Here is a 23,619-nt window from a genome sequence, read left to right as displayed (position 1 = left end):
ACAACCTGTGTGATCCATAGGGATCTTTGATATTAAAATTGTAACCTTGTTTAATTATTTAAAGATATCCTGTACCTTATTCTTCAGTGTCACTGCAAGGCCCAAATCAAATAGCTTGTTACATTGTCATAGCAATTGATTATGTAATTACAAAAGAAAAAAAGAAGTAAAAGAAACCTGTTGGAACAGTGGTAGCACACCTGATTCCTCACAGCTGAAATAATTCTAGAGTATTGAAGCCTTTTTTTTTGTTTTTGATGGAAGCACAGTTGTCCATTGTATTTAGTGTGGAATTTGGTTGGTGAGATGTAATAGTGATGAAAAGAATAGTAGATGGTTCACTTTCTTGGATACCTCTGTTGTCATGGAAGAGGTAGGGCTACATTTTGTATAGGGTTAGAACTAAGCAGTTGTTTTTGTTTGTATGCTTACAATGTGGGTTTGAAATAGATGCACTCTTAGATTTCACATTGATTCTTTGATTGAGATTTCCTAGAATTCTGTATAAAGTTTTGTGTCTGCAAATTCTCTAATTAAGCTCCATGTTACATGTAGAATATAAGGGCTTTGTTCATTTGTGAACACCATGGCAAAGTTGAGGAAAGGGTATAGTATCAGGGTTTATTTTTAATTCGAAATGAAAAATGCTTGTGAATATATGCAGTGTTTTGACCATTCACTATATTTATGTATCAGTCTTATGTATGACTTGTCTCTATATCTGAGTGAGTGGTGATCAGAGGAGTAGATATGATACGTTGGTGGAGGTAGTATGCGATCACCTATCTCTGAAGAGCAGAATCTACAGTAGTAGCAATAAGAAGGGTAAACTGAAGAGTCAACATATCTGTGAGCTAAAGGTTAAAGTATATTGGTGAGTGACTGTATGCCAGTCAGTTGAATGCAGTCTAGATGTATGTATAAGAAACTGTAGCACCATTCTAGATGTTGGAGGAGTATGTAATATTATTTGAGCTAACTGGAGTGGTTGGTGTAAGTCTTTTAAAGCACTATCTGCCAGACTTGGATGGTACACTTAATCTGTTGCTTGGTTTAATAACACCACCTGACATTTTGTATGCCTTTGTAGAGTTGCAAAGAATTCTGTTGCAAGAATTCATGCTAACTCTAGATTGAAAACACCTTCACCAATCTTTAAAGCTTTGTAAAGTGGGTATGAAGATGCTTTACCTCCTGACTAAAAGAAAAGAATATAGTAATGAACCTAGGTATTCTTGGGTTATTTTACTATAGATTACTGACTTTGTAACTATGTAGGATATTTTGTTTGAAACTTATTGAGTTTAATGCAACTCTTCCCCAGTGTCTTTTGAAGTAGTCATAGCAATTAAGAAAACAATGAATAGTGTAGAACTAAGTTTTTTATACAGGATTAATTCATGCAGTACTTTGTTAATTTTGCCTCCATAGTATTTTCAAGTTTTTACGTACCTGTTCAATGTCAGAAACAGTTTTATGATGTGCCACAATTGATTATCTATGATACTTAGTAATATTAGCCATCTGAAGTTTTTAACTTACCTGTTATTTACTTATGTAATTATTATAAATATGACAACTTGAGACAAATTCAGACCTATTAGTTTCTCAATGTTTGAAAATATTGTGCTCAAGAATTGTTTCAGACTTTCTGTTCAAGATTACAATCACCAAGTAATGCTTGATAAAATAATATTGTGTTTTTTTTTTAATAGTTCTTTTTTATATTAATATCATTGATTTAAAATTATTTTATGGTTCCATTTAGACTGCTTCAGCAACAGAGATACGGCGAGCTTATCGCAAGCTTTCTTTGCAACTTCACCCTGATAAAAATAAAGCGCCTGATGCCGAAAAGAAATTCCTTGAGGTAAGTTTGTTTTCTTCTTCTCTTACCTTTTTTATGATCAAGTGTTTGTCCTTAAACAAAACATCTACTTCTGGATTAAAATTCCTATTGAAATAACTGAAAGAAAGACTGGCTTAAAACACATTTCTTAATCATTGATTTCTAGAATTTTAGTTTAGAGGAATCTTAGTAAATGAAGAATGAGTACAAAAGAATGCTGGATTTAAAACGACATTCTCAATTCAGCTTATTAGCAATATTAGTAATGATCTCTTCAAACAAGAATCTTTATTTTGAATAAAGGCAAATTAATAAAAAAATAAATAGAAAAATTACTTTTGCTTAATTAATCTGATTAGCCTATTTCCTTTTTCCTAAGATGCTATAAATGATATGATGCACCCTATTATTATAATTAGCAAGTTGTATTTTCGGCACATTGAATGTTAACAGTACATGATCCACATATTGTCCTAATTGCCCAGTGTGTAATTTGTTTCCAGTTTGGCGTTGATCACATTTTTTGTGAAATTCAAGGACTCTTTCATCATACCCTTTAGGCATCTTCTGTGTATTCTTTGTCTTTATTCCATTGCTTGGTCATACTTTTTCATGAAAACATAATACATAATGAAGATGCAGTAAACTCATCTGCCGATATGTATACACCTGTTCTGCCAGCCTTCTTGTCTTGCACATTGTCTTTGTTGAGACTGTGTATTCCATACTTTGTTTTTGTATCCATCATCCTCAAGTTCATTTTCCATACAAGTATGCATTGGATATGTGTAAAATTATGTATCCTCTTGTTTTTTCATTCACAAATTATTTTCTCATTTGGTGGTGATTTATACTGTTGCTATGTTGTTTGACATATTCAAGAACTTATAGCTTGTAACTTATTGTGTATTTATGTCTTCCTTTAGTTGCCATTGATTAGTTATTAGGTAGGGTGTCAGCTGAATTACCAAAGTGACAACGAATAGCACCTACATCAATCGTACTTCTACCTGTTTACAAATGTTGTTTGAGACATCATCATTGTTGATTCACCAAGAACCAAGCAAAACATGGTATTCAGTTACAGGTGCCAGTAAACTCTTGTAAACTTCTTTCTGGTTACTATCAATATATTACAAAACTAATAAATATATTAATCATAGTACTGGATTATATTTAATGTATGTGAGTTTTAAATGTAGACTTATGCTATGAGACAAGCATTGAACTGAGAATTAGACCCAGCTGTTAGTGAATTTCACTCTGTAACCTGATCCTCTAGTGATAAGACACTGATTTAAAAAAGAAAAAAAGTATGAGTTTATTAAACACATTAAATATATGTGTTACTGGGAAATACGATAATACATATATTTAATTTTCAGATATGCTTTGTCCAATCTTTTGCAGATGTTAAATAAATCTGAACAACTGAAAAATTGAGTTTATGTTGGTAGACTTCAAGTACAAGATAATAAGTTACTTATTACCTTGCCATTTATAATTTAGGTTAGTCTATTGATTTGTAGTTTGGCTGTTAAACCCAGTGTATTGCTTTTAATAAAATGTCAGCAACATTTTCACTTCAAACTCTTGAATTATTCATTATTTATCCAAATCAACCAGTCAGTAGTCTACCTTTTGTGTCTACTTTCATTTATGCAGGCCAGGAAAGTTTGAAAGAAAGATAAGTAGCTCAAATACGGAAATGAGCAATGTATGGTTTGTGATTTTAATTTGTGCCTCCCCTTCCCTTTAAATATATATATCATGCACATGTAAACAAAAATCATCATCATCATCATCATCATCGTTTAAAGTCCGCTTTCCATGCTAGCATGGGTTGGACGATTTGACTGAGGACTGGTGAAACCAGATGGCTACACCAGGCTCCAATCTGATTTGGCAGAGTTCCTACAGCTGAATGCCCTTCCTAACGCCAACCACTCAGAGAGTGTAGAGGGTGCTTTTACGTGCCACTAGCACGAAAGCCAGTCAGGCGGTACTGGCAACGGCCACGTTCAAAATGGTGTATTTTATGTGCCACCCGCACAAGAGCCAGTCCAGGGGCACTGGCAACGACCTCGCTCAAAAGTCCTTACACATGCCACGGGCACAAGTGCCAGAAAGGTGATGCTGGGCACAGGTGCCATCACAATTTCGCTTTCGCTTGCCCCAATAAGTCTTCGCAAGCTAAGTTTCATGTCCAATGAAGGAGACGACGTTGGCATGGGTGTCAGTTGTCGAATAACTCAATTTCTATTTCACTTGCCTCAACAGGTCTTTGCAAGTGGAGTTTAGTGTCCAATTTAACTCGATTTTGATTGGTTTCCAAGAGGCCAATCACTGGTTAATTACATTTTTTTTATAGTGAGAGTAACTAGGGAATGCATGTAACCCAAACAAAATAGATACAAGATATTTTTGTTCAATGCACAAATATATCTGTATTTTCATGTGAATATCATCATCATTTAGTGTCTGTATTACATGCTGGTATGGGTTGGACAGTTTGACAGGATCCAACAGATCAGAAGACTGTGTGAAGCTCCAAAGTCTCTTTTGACATGATTTCTACAGCTGGATACCCTTCTTAATGCTAACCTCTTTAGAGTGTGCTGGGTACTTTTTCATGTTGTTGGTACTCGTGAGATCACCAAGTAGCTTGCAAGACAACAACCCTTGATTGAAATAGGTACATGTATTTTTGCTGTAGAGGAAGTACATGACTACTCCAGCTAGAAGAGGGGACCAAAACACCTACATATATATATATGGTTGATTACTGCAATTTTCTCACAAGGCATTAGACAACCCAAAGTTTATGGTAGAAGATACTTGTCCAAGATGCTGTGCACTTTGATTGACCCCAGAGTTATTGTAAAACAAACTTTTTAACCACATAGCCAAGCTTTTACTTGCAATCTACTGTAATATATGATAGATTCACACTCCCCTCTCTCCATGACTTACATGCTTGCACTAACAGCTATAAACCATTTATAGGAATGATATATGCTGCATATGTATCATCATAATCATCATGTATGTGTTTGTGTGAGTGTATGGTTGTTTAAGAATGTATAAATAAAAAGGTGAACTGTTTAGTTTAGTTTTTGAAATTGTTTCTAATCTTTATTTTCTCAGATGGTGTCAGTTTATGAAGTTTTGAAAGATCCTGAGAAAAGACAAAGGTTAGTATGTATATCTTAAAGAAGCAAGAAGCTTATGTTATGGTCACTTAGCCCTAGATAAGACTAGACTAAATAAATTTATGATAAAAAAATTTCCCTCTCTACCCTTATCCAATGAATCTTTCCCTTTTCAAGACGGCAAGGTATTATTTTCTATTTGCCAATTCTAGCAGGCTGAGCAACTGTACAGAGATTCCCTCATTGGCTCAATCAGATGTATGTTGTATTTGTTGGTATAAATTATTGATATTCTGGTAGGTTGAGACTGTTGAGACTTCTTACTTGCATTGTCTTCTTTATATTAAGCAGATGTTTTTATTCTATCTGGTCAAATTACAGTTAAAGGAATAGATGTTAAATAGCAAATTCGCAGAATCATTAGAGCATCAGGTAGAATACTACATAGTATTTGTCCTAGCTTTCTGTGATTTGAATTCAAATTTTCCTTTTGTCTTTTCAGGAATAAATTAAGTACAGGTCCATAGTGATGAATTGACGAAATTTATCTGAGCATTGTCCCGTTACATTCTGATGTAGCAATGCCTGCAATGATACCAGTGCTAAGCTGTATTAGCCCTTGCTTCCAACAACATTAGTGGCATGTAAAGAGAAGTCTTGGTTCAAGCATATTTCCCTTGGAGAAAAACTTTACAGGTTCAGATCCCTGTTTTCATAAGATGTATAGAGACAAGGGATACTTGGAGTATGGTGCAGGCAAATCTAAAGAGCTTTCTTCAGTAATATGTCAAGGATAATAATAATAATCCTTTCTACTAAAGGCACAAAGCCTGAAGTTTTGAGGTTGGGTCTAGTTGATTACATCCACTTAGTACTCAACCAGTACTTATTTTATCAACCCTGACAGAAGAAAAGGTAAAGTTGACCTCAGTGGAATGTGAACTTAGAATATAAAGAGCCAAAAGAAATGGTCAGTCCCAAAAGGGACAAAAGGCAAAGTTGACTTCAGTGGAATTTGAATAATTATAATAATAATAATTTCTTTATTAACCATAAAGGTTTACATTTAGAAAAACATGGACAGTACCGGACAAAACAAAAGAATGTGTGTGTGTGTATGTTGTGCATGTAAACAGGACTAACAAAATTTAAAAAAGAAAAACAACAGTGTATAATCCTCAATAGGGAGGAAACATTCAAGGGCTGCCGATGGAAAAAATCCCATAAAAACCATGGGTACCCTGACTTTTGGAGCAGGTGCCTTTTTTCCTTTCCTTTTTTTCCAACCACAGGCATATGCTCAGGGCAGGCCTGTTCATCCGCACCATTCTCGCCACTTTCATCCACCTTTCAGCAAACTGGCTAGAAGGCAACACTTCCCTCTCTACCCTTATTTTCTTTTTCAAGTGAAACTTGAAGTTGATTAGGGATTGGCCAAAGAGAAAAGTGTTTGTCTTCAGTCCCTTCAATCTCATCCACCATACAACCTCTTTCACAATGGCCGCCAGGCATATAAGCACAGCCTTTCTTTCCTGGTTAAAGTAAGGTGGCAGGGCGATCTTCACAATGGATTTAGTTGACAGCTGGATCTGTCCTACACACGACAGCAGTTGTTTGACATAAACCCACAGGTCACCAGTGCTTGGGCACTGGACGAGTGCATGCAGGACCATCTTGGACATGCTCAGCTGACAGCACTTCTGTGCTTGTAAAGTTTATCTCAAACAGGCAAAGCTCCCTGGTCGCACTGCCAGGCCAGAGATTTTTGGAAATTATTTATCGGTCCCAGGTCAAAAGTTCTCCAGAAAAGAGTGGCTAGCTGATCTTCGACACCCAAGGTCTTCCCAAGAACATTGTTGCATTTTCCCTCCACTAATCCTCTATAAAAAGTTAAAGTGGATGTTCTGCCTATTGCAGTGTCTGATTGGCTGAGGGCTGTGAGCGCTTGAAGATACTCCACTTTCCAAATGCACTCCCTCGGTCTGTTTTACCCAGGACTGCAGCTCTGTTAAAGAAACTATCTGTGGAAATACATGTCTGGCGAACAACAACCACACCTGTTCACTGTCAAGGAAGCACTGGAGATGTTGTAGCCTCAGTGCATGTCTATGTGTCATCAACCACAGCATGCCCAGGCCACCTTACAGCAGGTGTTAACAGCAGATAGATTGTCTGACTATCGGAATGTGTTCCTTCCACAAGAAGCGGAAGAGTATACACTCCAGTGTAATCAGATGGTGGCTGGGACAAGGCACGACAGTCATATGATACTAGATGACAGACACAGATATCCACATTAGCCATCTCTGCCTGACCTTTCAGGGATAGCTTTCTCTCAGCCCATTTCTGGGTGAAAGTAGTCACCCTGCTTGTTACCTCATTCCAGATTTTGTCCATCTGGAGGTCCAGACCAAACCAGACCCCAAGTAATTTAACCGGTCTGTCCATCCAGTACCCAGTAACACAGTTGGACAGCGTGCTTGCTTCTCCAGATGCTGAGCCTCAAGCCCACTGATTTTTCCTGGTTAATCATCGCTCCTGAAACTGCCTAATAAATATAAACATTACTACCAGTAACATACTAGGTATTTAATGCAGTTGACTACTCATCTCCCTCTAACAATTAGATTTGTGCCTCAAAAAAATCACTATTGTTCAGAGTGATGTAACCATTGAGTGTGCACTTGCTTAGTATCTGGTTATTACGGGCTTGTGGAGTTATATTATACATAATTGTCATGTGTTGATATTGTCATGTTGGCTAGATCCAGTGATCAGCTAAGTCTATCATTATTTTCTAGATGGTACAACAAGTTGCCATCTAGATAAAGTTGAACTAGAAGCTTTACATTATCTAGTTTTGTGCCTCATTTCAAATCCAACGGAATATGCTTTGGATTCTTGTTGATTCAGCTGTTACTTAGTCTCAAGGCTCTGCTATATAATACAATTAATTGTGAAAATAATCAAGAATAGGAAAAACTTAATAAAATAGGTTTTAATTTACATACAATCACTAAAAGACTATCTGTGTTGTTGATGTCATTCCTTTTTGTATCTAAAGGGTTTTTTAATCCAATATTTACACAGTATTATTTGTAGATTTATCTACTTTGGAATCCATCATTCACAAAAAAGAATTATGTGATGTTCTCTTGAAGTTCATAAATTCTTATGACATCAACAACATACAATTATTGCTGGTAAGAATAAAGTTTCTAAATGGATAGAGAAATTCAAAGGAATGCTTTGGTCCAATAGTGGAATGCCTGTCATGTTCACAGGAAATGTGGATTTGAGTCCCATGGATAGCCTTCAACGTTTTCTAGCCAAAAAGGTTTTTTAACCCAATATTTGTTTACATCCTATTATTTATAGCTTTATATGCTTCAAGATCCACCTTGCCAAAAAAGGAATTATGTCAGAATTGTGAACCAGGCGTTGTCTTATGCAGGTTTGCATCAAAAGAGTTAAGATGCTGGACAACTGACTATGATTGTGAGTTCAAAACTAACCATTGCTATGCGACACTGAACAAAGCACATAACTTTGTTTGCCCCAGTATGGAAAAAAAAAACCCAACTCTCCTCACCCATGTTTGTATGAAAATCATTGATATAAATCAGTAAAACATCTACCTAATGACAAAGAGTTTTTATGTTTGGGAAAGAAATTGCCTTTCTAACATCTTCTTTGTTACTTTTAGGTACAACGATGTTCTCAAGAATGGACTTCCTGATTGGAAACAACCTGTCTTTTACTATCGGCGAGTTCGTAAAATGGGTTTCCTTGAGCTTAGTGTTTTAATGTTCCTGATTCTGACTGTGGGCCAATACCTAGTCATCTGGTCAGTTTACTTAGAGCGGAAATTTACTGTGGTAAGTATTTTAATTTCTTGCTTTTTAAAATGGTACTGATCAACCAGACCATAACTTCCTCTTTTGCATGTTTATTATATTATATTCCAATTAGTATATTCTTCAGTTACCTTCAGGAGCTGCTTCTTTTCCTTTTTTTTTTTTACATGCATTTCATTTACCCTAGGAGCATCATCATCATCACTACCACTACTACTATCATCATCATCATCATCATCATCATCCTTTACACTTCTGCATGCTGGCATGGGTTTTATGGGTTTTCTTTTGCTTGTATGTTCCATTTTTGACCTGGTTTGTATAACTGGATGTCCTTCCTATTAACAACCACTTTACAAAATGCACTGAGTGCACTTTTATTGTGGAACTAGTTGTAAAGTAGTTGTTTTGTTCCCAGCAAACCAGAAGAGTCTTTACTCCTCACTACTATCTCTTTCATAGGCTCCAGAAAGTAGTCTCCTCTTCTCAGTGTTGTTTCTGTTTCCTTTCTTCATAATTGAGTGAGAGGAAGAGAGGGTGATGAGAAAAGACCAGTGTGATAAAAGCAAGGAGGTGATAGAAGAGAATATAAGGAAAAGAACCAGAGTATGAGTGTGGTTGGAGAGAGAAAGAGATCTGCTTGAAGGTTGTTGGTGAGTGTATTGAGCAGCAGCAGCAGCAGCAGCATGACTAAGGGAATGATAACAAAGAGAGTAATGGGAGAGAGCAAGCATGAGAGTATGAAAGAAGGGAGAGTAATAGAAGAGGACCCAAGTGGTTGGTACAAGAGGGTGATACAGAAGAGATTAGTGGGAGAGAGAGTGATAGACAGCTACATGATGGCTGGATCATGGGATAGAGAGAGAGAAAGAGAGTAATGGAAAAGAGATAGAATGATGGAGATGGATGATAGGGTTGAATATGGACAGATCTGGTGCTTTGCTATCTGTTGTTTCACAAGTGATGGAATGTCAGAGAGATAGTGTTATGAACAAATAGGTAAGATATTCATGATATTCAAATATAAATATCTCAAACTCCATCATCATCATCATCATCAGTTTTGCAACTGTTTCCATGCTTATATGGTTGGATAGATGTTCTCTAGCATATTTCTTCATTTGTCATGGTGTTTCCTCATCTCTTTCATGAGGTCAGCTTCTTGAGATCAGTTTTCACCATTTTGTTTCATGTCTTCCTTGATCTCTTTTCTTGTCCATTGGTTCTGTCCGCTTGTAGCACTTGGCACTTCTTTTCACAATTGTCACCTTCAATACACATCACATACCTGCACCAGCACAGTCTCTTTTCTTGTATACTACATCTGATTCTCCATATGTCCAGATTTTCAGCTCATTTGTACTCTGTTGTTCATGCACGCCTACACTTGACATTCATTGTAGCATGCTCACTTCATTTTTTCCAGCCTTTGCATATCTTCTGCATTCAAGCCCATGTCTCACAGCATCGTACTTTGTACACAAGCATCATACAATCTGCTCTTCATTTTGAGAGAGAAACTATTTGTTGCCAGCAGAGGTAATAGCTCCCTGAACTTTTTCCACCCTGTTCTTACTCTGGCAACTATGTTTTCAAAACACACCCATCTTCAGTTTTAATTAGGTCACCTCAATGACAATAACATAAGCTATCAACTATGTCTAGAGAACCTTCCAAGTATTGGAAGAAATTTATTTTATGTGTAATTACTGTACATCTGCTACATATAAAGTCTACCTTCTCTGTCAGCCTTTATACGATCTCACTACACCTCTTGTATCCATTGTTTGCTCTGGTTGCACCATAACAAATGTCCACTTCCCCAATGCTTTCCTGCCAACTTAAACTTTACTAAGGTTTACTTTGGGGCCTCTCAATTCTAGGTTTTATTTCTAAATTAGGAATTTCTTCTCTAAATCTGTGATAGATCCAGTTATGAAGGCTAAATTATCAAAATACAAACGTTTCTGTGGGCAACCAATCTTAAACATCTTTGTTATGGCCTGGACTACTTAATAAACAGGAGAAGGATGAAAACTGAGTCTTGGTATATCCCTACTTGTGCCATTAAAATTGCTGCTATACTCATTGTTAATGCTTACTTTACTGACTGCACCTCTGTTCATGCCTTTCCATTTACATACTGGTTTCTTTAATGACCACCAGATTATAGAGTGTGATACTCTGAGCTCATGAAATGTTAGCTGGAGTGGCTTACTCCTAGCTAAGGAAAATAATATCAGTACTACTGCATTCTGGTACAAAACCAAATTGCATATCAAACTTTTTCAGTAATTTTCATAACCTGGTCAATCAATTTAATGCATTTGTTGTTTCCTCTCTCTAGTGCACCTCCTTTATTCTTGTAACCATTTTTCTGTAACTTGTTGGGTCAAGAGGAAGGGATAATGTCCATTGTCTTTGCAGGCCTTCTTAAACTTATGAAACTGAAGCCCTTAATGTTCCTCTTGAACCTTTGTAAGTCAACACACAACAGAAAGACATGAGCAGGGCAGGAATTCTAGAGGGTCAATGTTCTGGGAACCTTAGAAAGAATATTTGTCAATAACTAATATTAAATTATTTTGATATGGGGAACAACTCCAGATAGGTTTTAGTCTTATGCCTTCATCAGCAAAATACATTCTTCACTGTATTTGTTGAAAGAATGATGAAAGAACCATTAAATAAATGTACACATCACACACTAATTAATATCAGAAATATAAAAACGTAATGCTCCATTTCTTTTTTCTGTATTTTTGCATGCATTAAAGTAGAATTAGCAGTTCCACTTCTTAATTATCCAGTTCTCCATGTATCTTTTAAAAATAGTTGCGATAATTTTATATAAAAGTAGAGTTGAAGGAGTTTAGATAGATCAGTTGTTTAAAATTTCTAATTCTTCTAAATGTGATGACTTGAGAAAATTCCTTGTTACACTCCTCTAAATCAGTTTCCTCTAACAAGAAAGTTTTATAAATTTTGTAAGCAGAGTTAGTGATAAGAGTTCAAATCCTGCTAATGGCATGACACTGAATTATTGGGAAGGTCCATCAATGTTAAATTATTTGTATTTGGAAGAATGTCCTGTTCTACAATAATTTATTTGCAGAAATATATAAATTTGTTTATTTAGTTATTGTTAACTACAGTAAAAAAATAACTTAAGATAATTACTTTTTACTTATATCATTTTAATCTTTGCAAAACTTCTGATGTTTTTTATCTAATTTGTGTCAATGGTCTTAGGAAGAAAACTATGCAAGCAAGTTGAAGAAATCTGAGAAGAAAAGCCGGAAGAAAGCAGCAATGTGTGAAAATGAGATTGAAGCTGAATTTAAAGAGGAGTTGAATGCCATTAATCGCCCCCAATTAATTGATTTGTGGCCACTACGTCTGACTTGCTGGCTGTATACAAATACCCTCAATATTCCTCTCTACTACTGTCTACTTAGACAATATCTCATATCTTGGAGAGAGAGATGTAAAGAAGTTGAAGTGGAAGAAGAAAACCCCCCTGTTCAAGGTTTGTGTTCTCATAGTTTCATTTAGAGTTCAAGAAATTTTACAATTCACTGACTGTAGTGTCTTTTAACACAGTCCATTACAGATTTAATATTGTTATTCAAAATACAGATTTTCAATCATATTCCACTTTATTACTTATATTGTAAGATAGTATATAATTATCAGGAGATATTGTGTACACAATGTTACATTCATGTGTAATTATTTTAGAGCATTCATAGTGATTTCCTTTTTTTTTTTTTTTGCTTTTGATGTAAACAAAAACATACCAATGATACTATATCCCACTTAGTTTACTGAGATTATAAGAAAACAGAAGTGAACAGGACTTCTGGTGAACCATTCCAGAAAAACTGCTTTACAAGCAAAGAAATCTTCTATGTAGTTTCTTAATTTGCTAAAAATAACTGTTAGATTTTCTTCAAACCACATACTTCATTCTTAAAATAGGTCACACTGAATATCAGTGGTATATAAAAACACTGAATAGTCAGTGGTATACAAAAAGACAGTGTGATGTTCACAGCTGAAATGATCAAAAGTCTACTCGATTAAGGCTGATCTAGGGTCAAACAGTGCAGACAACAGCAACAATCTCAGTTGTAAAATGTGTAGATGGTTATGAGGTGCAGACATGGCTGTGAAGTGCAGGCATGACTATGTGGTAAGAAGTTTTTTGCTTCCTGACCACATGGTTCTCGGTTCAGTCCTACTGTGTAGCACTTTAGGCAAGTGTCTTCTACTATGGCCCCAGGCTAACCTAAGCCTTGTAGAAAGATTTGATAGACTGAAATTAAAAGAATGATTTTATATGTGTGTGTGTGCATGCGTGCGTGTGCTACTGTCTCCCTGCTCTGTCATTGTGTGATAGTTGTAAACAAGTGTTGTCACTGTTATGCAAGCAGTGTCCTTAGTTACCAAACTTCCATGAAAACATGCCTGGTCATGGAGAAATGTTACCTTACTTGGAAACAGGTTAGGGTTGGTTATAGGAAGGACATCCAACAAAGGAAAATCTACCTCAACAAATTCTGTCCAACCCATGCAAGCATGGAAAAATGGACTTCAAAACAATTGATGATAATAATAAAAGATGTGTCTTCATACAGTTTCTGTCTTTGGTCAGTGACTCTTACCCAAGGGTTGTGCAATGGAATCACATGGTTGCAAGTCATCATTAATCTTTTTGTTACCATATTTCTGAAATACACTATTTCAATTAACTTTTGAAATAATGAAGGCTTTTGTAAAATAACTTTTTCATTATTGAGCTGATGTTTGGAACCGAGATTAACATGAAATTTTGATGGGAGGTTTTGGTTTTGATCACTTCAAACAGGAAGCGTGTATTGTGGAACCTAGGGTCAATTTCAGGTGAGTTAATAAGAAAAGAGTTTGAGATTTCATTGAAATAGCAAACTCAGGTTTTTTAATTCAGCTTCTGCTCTCCCCATCTTCAAAAGTAGGATTTGTAGAAATTACAGAGTAGGTCATTATCTTCCAAGAAATATAATTGCAGTTTGTATTAATATTGGAAGTAATACAAAAAGGAAGAAGTGTTACAGTGGATCAAGATAGCTCTGCTAAAGTTGCTGGTTTGGTTTGCAAATTGCATTTGTAGTTTCATTCAGCTTCTGAAATTTTGCTCTTTTCCTTTGTACATTGTAGAACCAGTAAAGAAAGTCAAAAAACGTCAAAGGATTGAACTTCCAGAATATTCTGCTGAGACGTTTGCATCTACAGCTGCTGTAGCATATACTCCTTCCATTGACATCACTCTTGATTCAAAGCCTGAACAAAAAATAAAGGTAAATAAATTATTCATCATTGTCATCATCATCATCATCATCATTGTTTTTAAATTCACTTTTTCCATGCTGGGTTAGCATGAAGCAGTATTCAACAGCTGGATGTCTGTTTTTTTGCCATTTCACTAAAAACATTTTGGTTGAATATCACATGTGACTTTTATATTTTGTGAATATTAGAGTTTGCATTGACTTAATTTTAGGTCAACATGAAAGCAATAAAATACATGTTCTCTTCAGCTGTAAAGGAGTATTTAACATTTTCAGTTACCAAAATACAATGATTTCTTTTTAGAAAATTATATTATGATAGAAGTACATTTGATACTTTATTTATAAATAACTGTTATTTTTGTCTTGCTGGTTTATGATATTTAAATAAAGATTTGGGGGAAAAAATGTGAATGCGTGTTGTTTAGTGGTTAGGGTGTTGCACTCATGATGTAGGATTATAGTTTCAATTCCTAGATTGGGCAGTGCTTTGTGTTCTTGAGCAAAACACTTCATTTCACATTGTTCCAGTCCGCTCAGCTGTAAATAATTAACCCTGACAGACCGACATTCTGTTTAATAGGAATGTCATGAGCTTAGCCATTTAAACAACATGAAAACTGGGTAGCCCTTTGGCTCCTGGAACTTGAGATAATTATGTCCTAGGACGGATGATGACTAAGAAAAAAAGTTGGTGTCAAAGTCAGATTTGGCTGTTTCTGTTTTATTTTTAAACTTAAAATATATATATTTATTATTACTTTATGAATAAGTTTTAATCCTTGTGCTTTTGATTATTTATCTATATTTTAGTTAGTCAGTGTTCCAAGATAACTTTTATATCACATGTTCATGAAAAAAACTAGCTCTCACAGTAGAAATAACTAGTTTTTCTTTATTTACATATAAATATAGTCTGGTGTTGAATGGAATGAAGAAGATTACGCTTTGCTGGCCAGAGCTATTGCAAGATACCCTGGAGGAACTACTGGTCGGTGGGAAAAAGTAGCTGAGATGGTGGCTCGACCTGTTTCAGAGGTAACATTCTAATTATTGTTATATGTATAATTATTTATAATAAAGAAGGCAAGGGTGTTCCAAAATAACTTCTATATTTTAAAAGTATGTTTTTTAATAAATGTATCATTTGCAGTGTGTGTGGTGTAGATGACATTAAAATAGTTATATATCCACTTGTGTGCAGTTTTATGTTGCTGAATTCAATTGACTTTATCTTCCTCCTCGAATAAGAAGGACATTAAATGTAATCAAAAATATTTATTATTTAGAACATAGTTTATAATGACCATTTGGTTTTATTTTACTAAATATAGCGTTATTTTTGAATATCATGTTCTCTATTTTCTTTTCCTGTTATTTTTATGTTACTCATCTAATGTTTAGATTCTAAATATTCAGCAATTTAATTTGGCATTTAAATTTAGTTTTTCATTGTTTAGTGCATATTTATATGTTTACGTATCTATGTGTACACACACACACACACACACACACGCTTTAGGACTTGATACAGGAAGGTACAGTTATTTTCATCATCCTCTATAGAGCTCTGAGCAATATAAAAAAAGCAAGAAAATGAAGTTGCTATTTTATCAATTTTTTTAATAGTATTTTTCATCTATCCTTATTTTTACACTAGAATAATTTCAGGTACTCTTTCCAAAATTGGACATTTCCATTTCCATAAAATGTGCTTCTTACAGTTAATGAAGTCTGTTTTCAGACTGAAGCAAGTAGGGTAATAAGCTTTGTCTCAAGCATGAAATGAAGTATGTCTAAGAGTACAGAGGAACAAACTAAAAGATGTCTTTCTTTCAAGTACTGTTTATGTATCCAAGAATGTAAAGAAGTTCTGTATTTTTTGAAAATATAAGCTAAATTATAAAAAAATATTACTACTGATATCAGCATTCATTTTTGAATTACAGGTTATAAGTAAATCAAAAAGCAACAAGAAAAACATTCTAGCAAATTCTATATCAGGCTTACAAGGTCAGTTGTTTTTCTCTTTTTAAATAGGCATGTGGTCTAGTGGTTTGTGTGTTGTATTCAGAAGCATATGGTTGTGTGTTCAATTCCTGGACTGGCTGGTGCATTGTATTCTTGAGCAAGGCATTTTACTTTATGTTGTTCCACTCTACACAGCTGAAAATGAATACCACCCAGTACTAGTACAACTCTCACTGTGTTCATTTGTTACTTGTTTCACTGAATCAAAGGTTAGAGGGCTGAGAGTGTGTCTATGCCAGCTTGCAACTCTGTAGACATCCAAAACAACGAAAACAAGGTACATGCTGTAAAGTTATACTTGCTTGTGAATGACAGCTATGGGTGGTTTGGATTAATGTATTAACTTTTTTTCCTAAACTGGAAACTTTCATACATTGGCCCTTTCTCTTCCCTTTTCAGTTTACTATAGTAGTGGTTTCATATTTCTTGAACTTGCTGTATGCATTTGGCTTCTATTTGAATTTATTCATTTCATACATGTCTGTACATTTCACCATCTGCACTCAATTTCTCTCTCTAAACACCTACCTCAATTATCATTCAAAGTTTTCTGTTCTATACCTTACTATGTCATGGTACTTCTTTCTATTTCAAATATACTTGTTTTACACTAACCTCCATCTGTTTGAGTCCATATTAACTGCACCAATATTACTCATCACCACCATTCTGAATCAAGAGCCCTTTCTACCAAGTTAAGATTATGGGCAGTGCCTCTCCTTGAATATGGCAATAAATATTGTCACCCTTATAAAATTAACCTTATTTTCAATCTTTTTTATAACCATCATTGACATTGTTCTGACATTCCAGTTTCGTCTAATTTCTCTTTCTTATAAACCTTTGTTTAAAAATTCATTTTTCTTATTTTTTTTCATATTTTTTTTTTCAGATAGTGTAAATGTTAAACCAACAACAAAATCGAACTTTGTTGATGACAACATTATATCTACTAAAATGAATTCAGAAGTATTTTTAGATACAATGTATGGTTCTCAAACACCCATTGGAGAGAAAGGACTCTCATCTAATCAAAAGAAAAAAAGCAATATTAAAACTGTAGCACAAAATATTGGTTCAATTGAAACAGTTGAGTCTGAAAAGGCCCAGACAAACAGTGTACCATCAGAATCTCTATCAACTACTGATAGAAGTAATAGTAGCAGTCATAGTTCCCATATCAAAATAACTGATGAAATTTCAAGAGACAGTCAAGATTTCTGGTCTCAGGCTAATCAGATGACTTTTGAAAAGATGTTGCGGTTATATCCAAAAGGTACTGAGTTAAGATGGGAAAAAATTGCTGAAAATATCCCTTCAAAATCTAAGGTATGAAGCAGTTTTCCTTCTCAAATAAATGAAATTTTGTTACTGTTCAAGACTGCAGTATAAGCTGGTATATGTATATTTGTTACTATTTATTACAGGAGGACTGCATTTTACGATTCAAATATTTGGTAAGCATGATTAAAAAGAAGAAAGTTCAGCAATGACGTAAGGCTACAGAGGTAAGAAAACAAATGAAGGTATTGTAATAACTAATATGTAGTTTCCAATATCAGTTGCCATTTGTAGTTTTTTTTTTTCTATAGTTTCAGCTGAGAGCTGCGGCCATGCTGATGCACCACTGTTTTGCTACACTTTTATTACTGAGAGCCTCCTCCAATATGTGGCACTTAGTGAAGAATGGAGTTTGATGTAGCTACCCTCATTTGCACCTCTTGCCGTGAGGTAGGTTCATCTGGGACTCTCAACGGGAAGAGATCCAGCTTTGATTTAAAAACGCCTACATCTACTTTGTGCAGGCTCCTCAGGCTCTTTGGAAGAGTATTAAAAAGCTGTGGGCCCCTGAAACCCAAACTGTTGCAGTAACTGGTCCTGAAGCGCAATGGCATTGCTGGGATCTTTGGCACTATGCAGTGTCGTCCCATTCTGGCATTGGTGTAACACATCTATTTCTTCTTTGACATGATTTTTATCTTCACTTTTGTAGCAGGGTAACTTATGACAAAATTCTTTGAAAGTTGTTTAATGCAAAAAGAAAATTGAAAGTATTGATGTATTATTAGCTTTAGTATCCAGTAAACCCTCACTCCACCACCAAAAGAAAAATGAATGTTGTCAAGTTACCAGCTGAATTGTGTGTTTTTAACATTAGTTTCCTGATGTAAGATATTAAGTATGCAGAATTGGTAAGGCCTACAGTAAAAAATGTCTTGCAGAACATAGTTACAGCCATGAACTTAAATAACACAGGTTGATTTTACCTTTTGTCCTTCCAGAGTTGATAAAATAAAATACTGCTCAAGTATAGGGGTCAGTTTAATTGAGTTTATCCTGTCCTCAGATTTGAGGCTTTGTGTCTAATTAAGAAATCAGTATGACTGTTATATGTAATAGAAAAAAAGCTGTAACATGTAGGTTGAAAGCCAGAAATTTGGGAGAAGTGTTAGTCACTTAAATCAACCCCAGTATTAGACTACTACATTATTTTGTTAATAGTCCCAAATTGATCTTGGCAGGATTTGAACTTAGAATGTAAAGAGATGGAACAAATACCACAACACTATCAATTCTGTCAGATAGAAATTTATATTACTTTTCAATGATTAGATTGGAGTAAGAACTTTAGAATTGGTACTTTCTTCTAAGAGGTTTTCACAAATCTTACCTGGATTATTTTTGACTTTCTCTCCCCTGGAGAATGTAATTGCCAAATCAGCTAAAAGACAGAGTGATTCTAACGTGTTTGGGGGATTTGTGTCTTCAAATATGAATTTTTTCTAAACAACTTATTAATAGATCTGCAATTTGTCCTCAAAGGATCAATTTGAAAACACAGAATTACTACAAAGTCTTTAATTTATCACAGATAATTCATAGGAATTTCACAATTTAAGCTGTATACTAAAAAAGGTATGAACCAACAAAGAAATCCCTACATGGTCACTCAGCTTGCTAGAAACAGAACCACACTTCCATCTGAAAAAAGAAAACATTGGATGATGAAGTGTTTAAATCATCATCATTTAATGTCTACCTTCCATGCTGGCGTGAGTTGGATAGTTTGACTGATGCTGGCGAACCAGAAGACTGTGCCAAGCTCTACTGTCTGCCTTGGTATGGTTTCTACAACTGGGTGCCCTTCCTAATGCCAACCACTTTACAGAGTGTACTGGGTGCTCTTTATGTGGCACCAGCATCAGTGAGGTTACCAAATAAATTTGTTAATCAGGGTGAATTCAGGGGTAAAAACTTTGAAAAAGGTAGTAAAACTAAAAAGAAGGATTTTATTTTGAAATTTACTATACTTTTGTATGAAATTCATTGTATCTAGGTCCATTCTTATTACATTGCCTTAGGTACATCCTTACTGATAATAAATTATCAATCTAAGCTTTTTGGTTTAATAGTTTCTCTTATTTTGTTTCAGGGTTTCTAACTGACTATTGAAATTTACTGCTGGATGCGTGAGAATGCTTGACGAACAAGTGTTGTTTTCAATATAAAGTCTCCACACATCATTTATATTAAAATACCAAAGAATATACCTCATTTGTTGCTTCTTCAGAACTGGAATAGCATTATGAAAAAAATACTCTTTATTTTGTTGCTATTAAATACTTTTGTTACTGGAAGTTACCATTTAATACACTGGAAAACAAAACTAGATTCATTTGGTGATCAGAACTGTTAATCATTGTTACATTATGTCTTTCTTTCTATAAAAAACACAGGTATATACTCACATTTCATAAAGTACATTTCCATATGGTATTGGTATACTTCACTGGGCCTTGCAGAATTATTTCAGGTTATTTCATATGTAATACATTTTTATTTTAAATATATGAAATCTTTTACTAAAAATGATCACCATGTATGTCTATTAGTGTTTTATATGTGTATTTGTATATATGTAAATGTCTATGTTTGTGGGTGTTTGTTTGAATATGCAAACATAAACATGCTTATTTCTATGTATATAAAAATATAAAAACAGTTAAATGTATATATCTAGAATAGAGAGAAACAGAGAGTGTATGTGTGTGTGTGTGTTGTTAACAGTTTTTTAGAGCAAGATGTATTTCTATATGTAGATATATACATACACACAGATATGGTGCTGCTTCTTGATAACATTTGGTCTTTGGTACTACTTTCAAAGAAGTTCTGATTTTAATAACTGCCTCAGACACAGATTTCAATCAAGAATCTCTTTACTCTTATTTCTAATTTATTTTTTTGCCAAATATAAATGATATCAAAGACAAACATAATCATTTGGTCAGTATTTGTTTGTTCTTTTGTCACAGCCTGTTATCTGCACTGTAAACAATATTTTTGTGGCAAAGAAACACCAAGAATGGCTTGGAGAATGTCTGTTGAATATTTCTATGATGGAAGGAATTTATTATACTAACTATCTCTTCCCAACTCAAAAAACTGTACAGTCATGATGAAGGACTACTAGTAAGATCGAACAACATTCCAACATGTAGGACTTGTAGTTCAGTTGAATACATTCCATGAGACAGGATTTATACTTTTGATATTTTAGTCAGTTACAATGTTTTTTTGGTAAAAAAAAAAAAAAAAACATAATTCTAGTTGTTTTCTTTTATACTTGTACAAAACTTCACCCATCCCAAATTTTCAGTGTTTATATCAGTTGCAGTTTATTGTTGAAGTGTTATATAACTTACATGTATTAAATGTTAATTATAATTTGTTATTTTTTTATAAATGGGATATAAATATACTATTTTTATAAAAATATATATTTAACTGTAAATAGTAAAATAGAAGTGAAACATACACACCTATCTTTGAAAGTCTTCAATTCATATTAAGGCTAATTTAATGCAGCTGTTAGAAAAGTAGTGCATCTATAATACATTTATAAAAATGGGATAACTTTTAATTTGAAGAAATTAAAAGCCAAGTGATTCTATTTCAATTATGTTATTGTTAACAGTTGAAGCCAGGTGAGTCTTTTACAATTATATATCATCACTAGTATTATAACCCGATTTCATTCGGGTCTACTCGGGCCATATTTTAAAAATGAGGAATTTTGCCCTAGAGGCCACACCTTTCAATTGAGCAAACTCGCCAGCACTTTTAACATAGGTGTGCAAATTTTCAGGTCAATCCGACCACATCTACTAACATTTGTCTGCACAACTGCTTGTGAGACAACGTCTGCCCTTTTCACAAATATATAGTAGACTAGCAGAGAAACCCGGCCTTGCTTGGGATTAAGATAGTTTGTTATTGTTTTACTTGTTTTGGTATTATAACCCGATTTTATTTGGGTCTATGCGGGCCACATTTTTGAAAGATGAGGAATTTTATTGGAGAGTCCACGCCTTTCAATTGAGCAAATTATAAGTTGCCATGCAAACTCAACAGCACTTTTAACATAGGTGTACAAATTTTCAGCTCAATCCAACCACATTTACTAACACTTTTACTTGCACAACTGCTTGTGTGACAACGTCCGCCCTTTTCACATATAGTAGACTTACATAGATACCTGGCGTTGCTTGTGATTAAAATAGCATAGTTCTTTTATTGTTTTACTTGTTTCGGTATTATAACCCGATTTCATTTGGATCTATGCAGGCCACATTTTAAAAGATGAGGAATTTTGCCCTAGAAGCCACACCTTTCAACTGAGCAAACTCAAAGTTGCCATGCAAACTTGCCAGCACTTTTAACATAGATGTACAAATTTTCAGCTCAGTCCAACCACATATGCACACATTCTATATATACGTATGCATTTTGATGTTGATGTACTTTACTCAATAGGTCTCCTCAAACACAGCAGGTCGCCCTATGATCCAAGGTACTTTTGAATGGGCTGGGGCTGGCTATGCGAAACTGGTGTAGGATACAGCTGTGAACTCACTCTATTGCCAGGTCTTCGCAGTCACAGCATATCTCCAGAGGTCTTGGTCTTTCGTCATTGCCTCTGTGAGGCCCAATGTTTGAAGGTCATGCTTGACTACTCCATCCCATGTCTTCCTGGGTCTACCTCTACTCTGGATTCCTTCAACTGTTTGGAAGTGGCACTTCTTCACACATCTCTCCTCATCCATCCGTAGTACATGACTATACCAGCGCAAACGTTTCTCTTGCATGCCACATCTGATGCTTCTTATGTCCAACATTTCTCTCGACGCTTACACTCTGTTGTGTGTGCACACTGACATTACACATCCAGCGGATCATGCTAGCTTCATTTCTTTCGAGCCTACGCATGTCCTCTGCAGTCACGGCCCATGTTTCACTGACATGAAGCATGGCAGTTCGCACACATGCATCGTACAATCTATCTTTCACTCTGAACGAGAGGCCCTTTGTCACCAGTAGGAGTAGAAGTTTTCTAAACTTTGCCCAGGCTATTCTTATTCTAGTGGTAACACTCTCTAAGCATCCACGCCCACTTCTAGCTTGGTCACATGGATAGCAGAAGTTATCTACTTGTAGTTTCTCCCCCTAGAGTGTGATGGAATCTGTTTTCTGAGCATCTGTGGTGTTTATTGCCCCTGTGCATCTGCCGCACACGAAAGCTATCTTCTCAGTTAATCTTCCTTTGATGTTGCTGCACCTCTTATGTGTCCAAGGCTTACACTGGGTACATCTTATGGAGTTTCTACCTACACCTTTTCTACAGATCGAGCAGGGCCACCTATCTGAGGGAGTGTGTGATGTGTTCGCCTTCCTACTTACTAGAACTTTGGTCTTTGCTACATTGGCTCTAAGGCCTTTTGATTGTAAACCTTGCTTCCACACTCAAAATTTCTTTTCTAGTTCTGGTAGTGATTCTGCTATGAGGGCCAGGTCATCAGCATAGAGGTGCTCCCAGGGGCAACCCATCTTGAATTCCTCTGTTATTGCCTGAGGACTGAACCTTGGGGGACCCCTACTTCTACCCAAAATTTTTCACTATACTCATTGCCAATCCTAACCTTACTAACGGCCTCTCTGTATAGGGCCTATACAACCCTTATTAACTATTCATCAATCCCCAGTTTCCGCATCGCCCACCAGATAAGGGATCGGGGAACCCTGTCAAAGGCTTTCTCCAAGTCCACAAAAGCTAAGTATAGGGGTTTATCTTTAGCTAGCTATTTGTCCTGCAGTTGTCGAACCAGGAATGTAGCATCAGTGGTGCTTCTACCTGGCACAAAACCGAACTGCATCTCATCTAAGCAGATTCTCTCCCTAATGTGATGGGTTATGACCCTTTCCGTGACCTTCATCACCTGATCCAGCAGTTTGATACCCCTGTAGTTATTTCTATCTAGAGTATCACCTTTACCCTTGTAGCAGTTGACTATGGTGCTGCTATGCCAGTCATTGGGTATGACTCCATCATGAACTACCTG

At 35.4% G+C, this 23,619-nt stretch overlaps 1 protein-coding gene across 1 annotated transcript; it reads left to right on the top strand.

Moving 5' to 3' along the window:
- The first annotated feature begins 1,611 nt into the window (after positions 1 to 1,611).
- LOC106878529 (dnaJ homolog subfamily C member 1) lies at positions 1,612 to 20,949 on the top strand. Its single transcript, XM_052970959.1, has 11 exons — positions 1,612 to 1,674; positions 1,769 to 1,870; positions 4,997 to 5,043; positions 8,708 to 8,879; positions 12,111 to 12,387; positions 14,058 to 14,197; positions 15,104 to 15,226; positions 16,138 to 16,201; positions 17,112 to 17,548; positions 17,647 to 17,727; positions 19,653 to 20,949. The coding sequence occupies exons 1-10, from the start codon at positions 1,612 to 1,614 to the stop codon at positions 17,710 to 17,712; spliced, it is 1,491 nt and encodes a 496-aa protein (XP_052826919.1). The 3' UTR covers positions 17,713 to 17,727; positions 19,653 to 20,949.
- The last annotated feature ends 2,670 nt before the right edge of the window (positions 20,950 to 23,619 follow it).

This window comes from Octopus bimaculoides, chromosome 10, assembly GCF_001194135.2.
Source record: "Octopus bimaculoides isolate UCB-OBI-ISO-001 chromosome 10, ASM119413v2, whole genome shotgun sequence".
Classification (NCBI taxonomy): Eukaryota; Metazoa; Mollusca; class Cephalopoda; order Octopoda; family Octopodidae; genus Octopus; species Octopus bimaculoides.
Note: the sequence above shows the minus strand (reverse complement) of the source record. Positions and strands in the feature narration are given on the sequence as shown.

Excerpts from the sequence above, each read along its gene's own strand:
- LOC106878529 (XM_052970959.1), top strand. The coding sequence starts at position 1,612 with ATGTTTGAAAATATTGTGCTCAAGAATTGTTTCAGACTTTCTGTTCAA. Across the intron at positions 15,227-16,137 it reads TGGCTCGACCTGTTTCAGAG|GTTATAAGTAAATCAAAAAG; the intron begins GTAACATTCTAA and ends TTTGAATTACAG. Across the intron at positions 16,202-17,111 it reads TTCTATATCAGGCTTACAAG|ATAGTGTAAATGTTAAACCA; the intron begins GTCAGTTGTTTT and ends TTTTTTTTTCAG.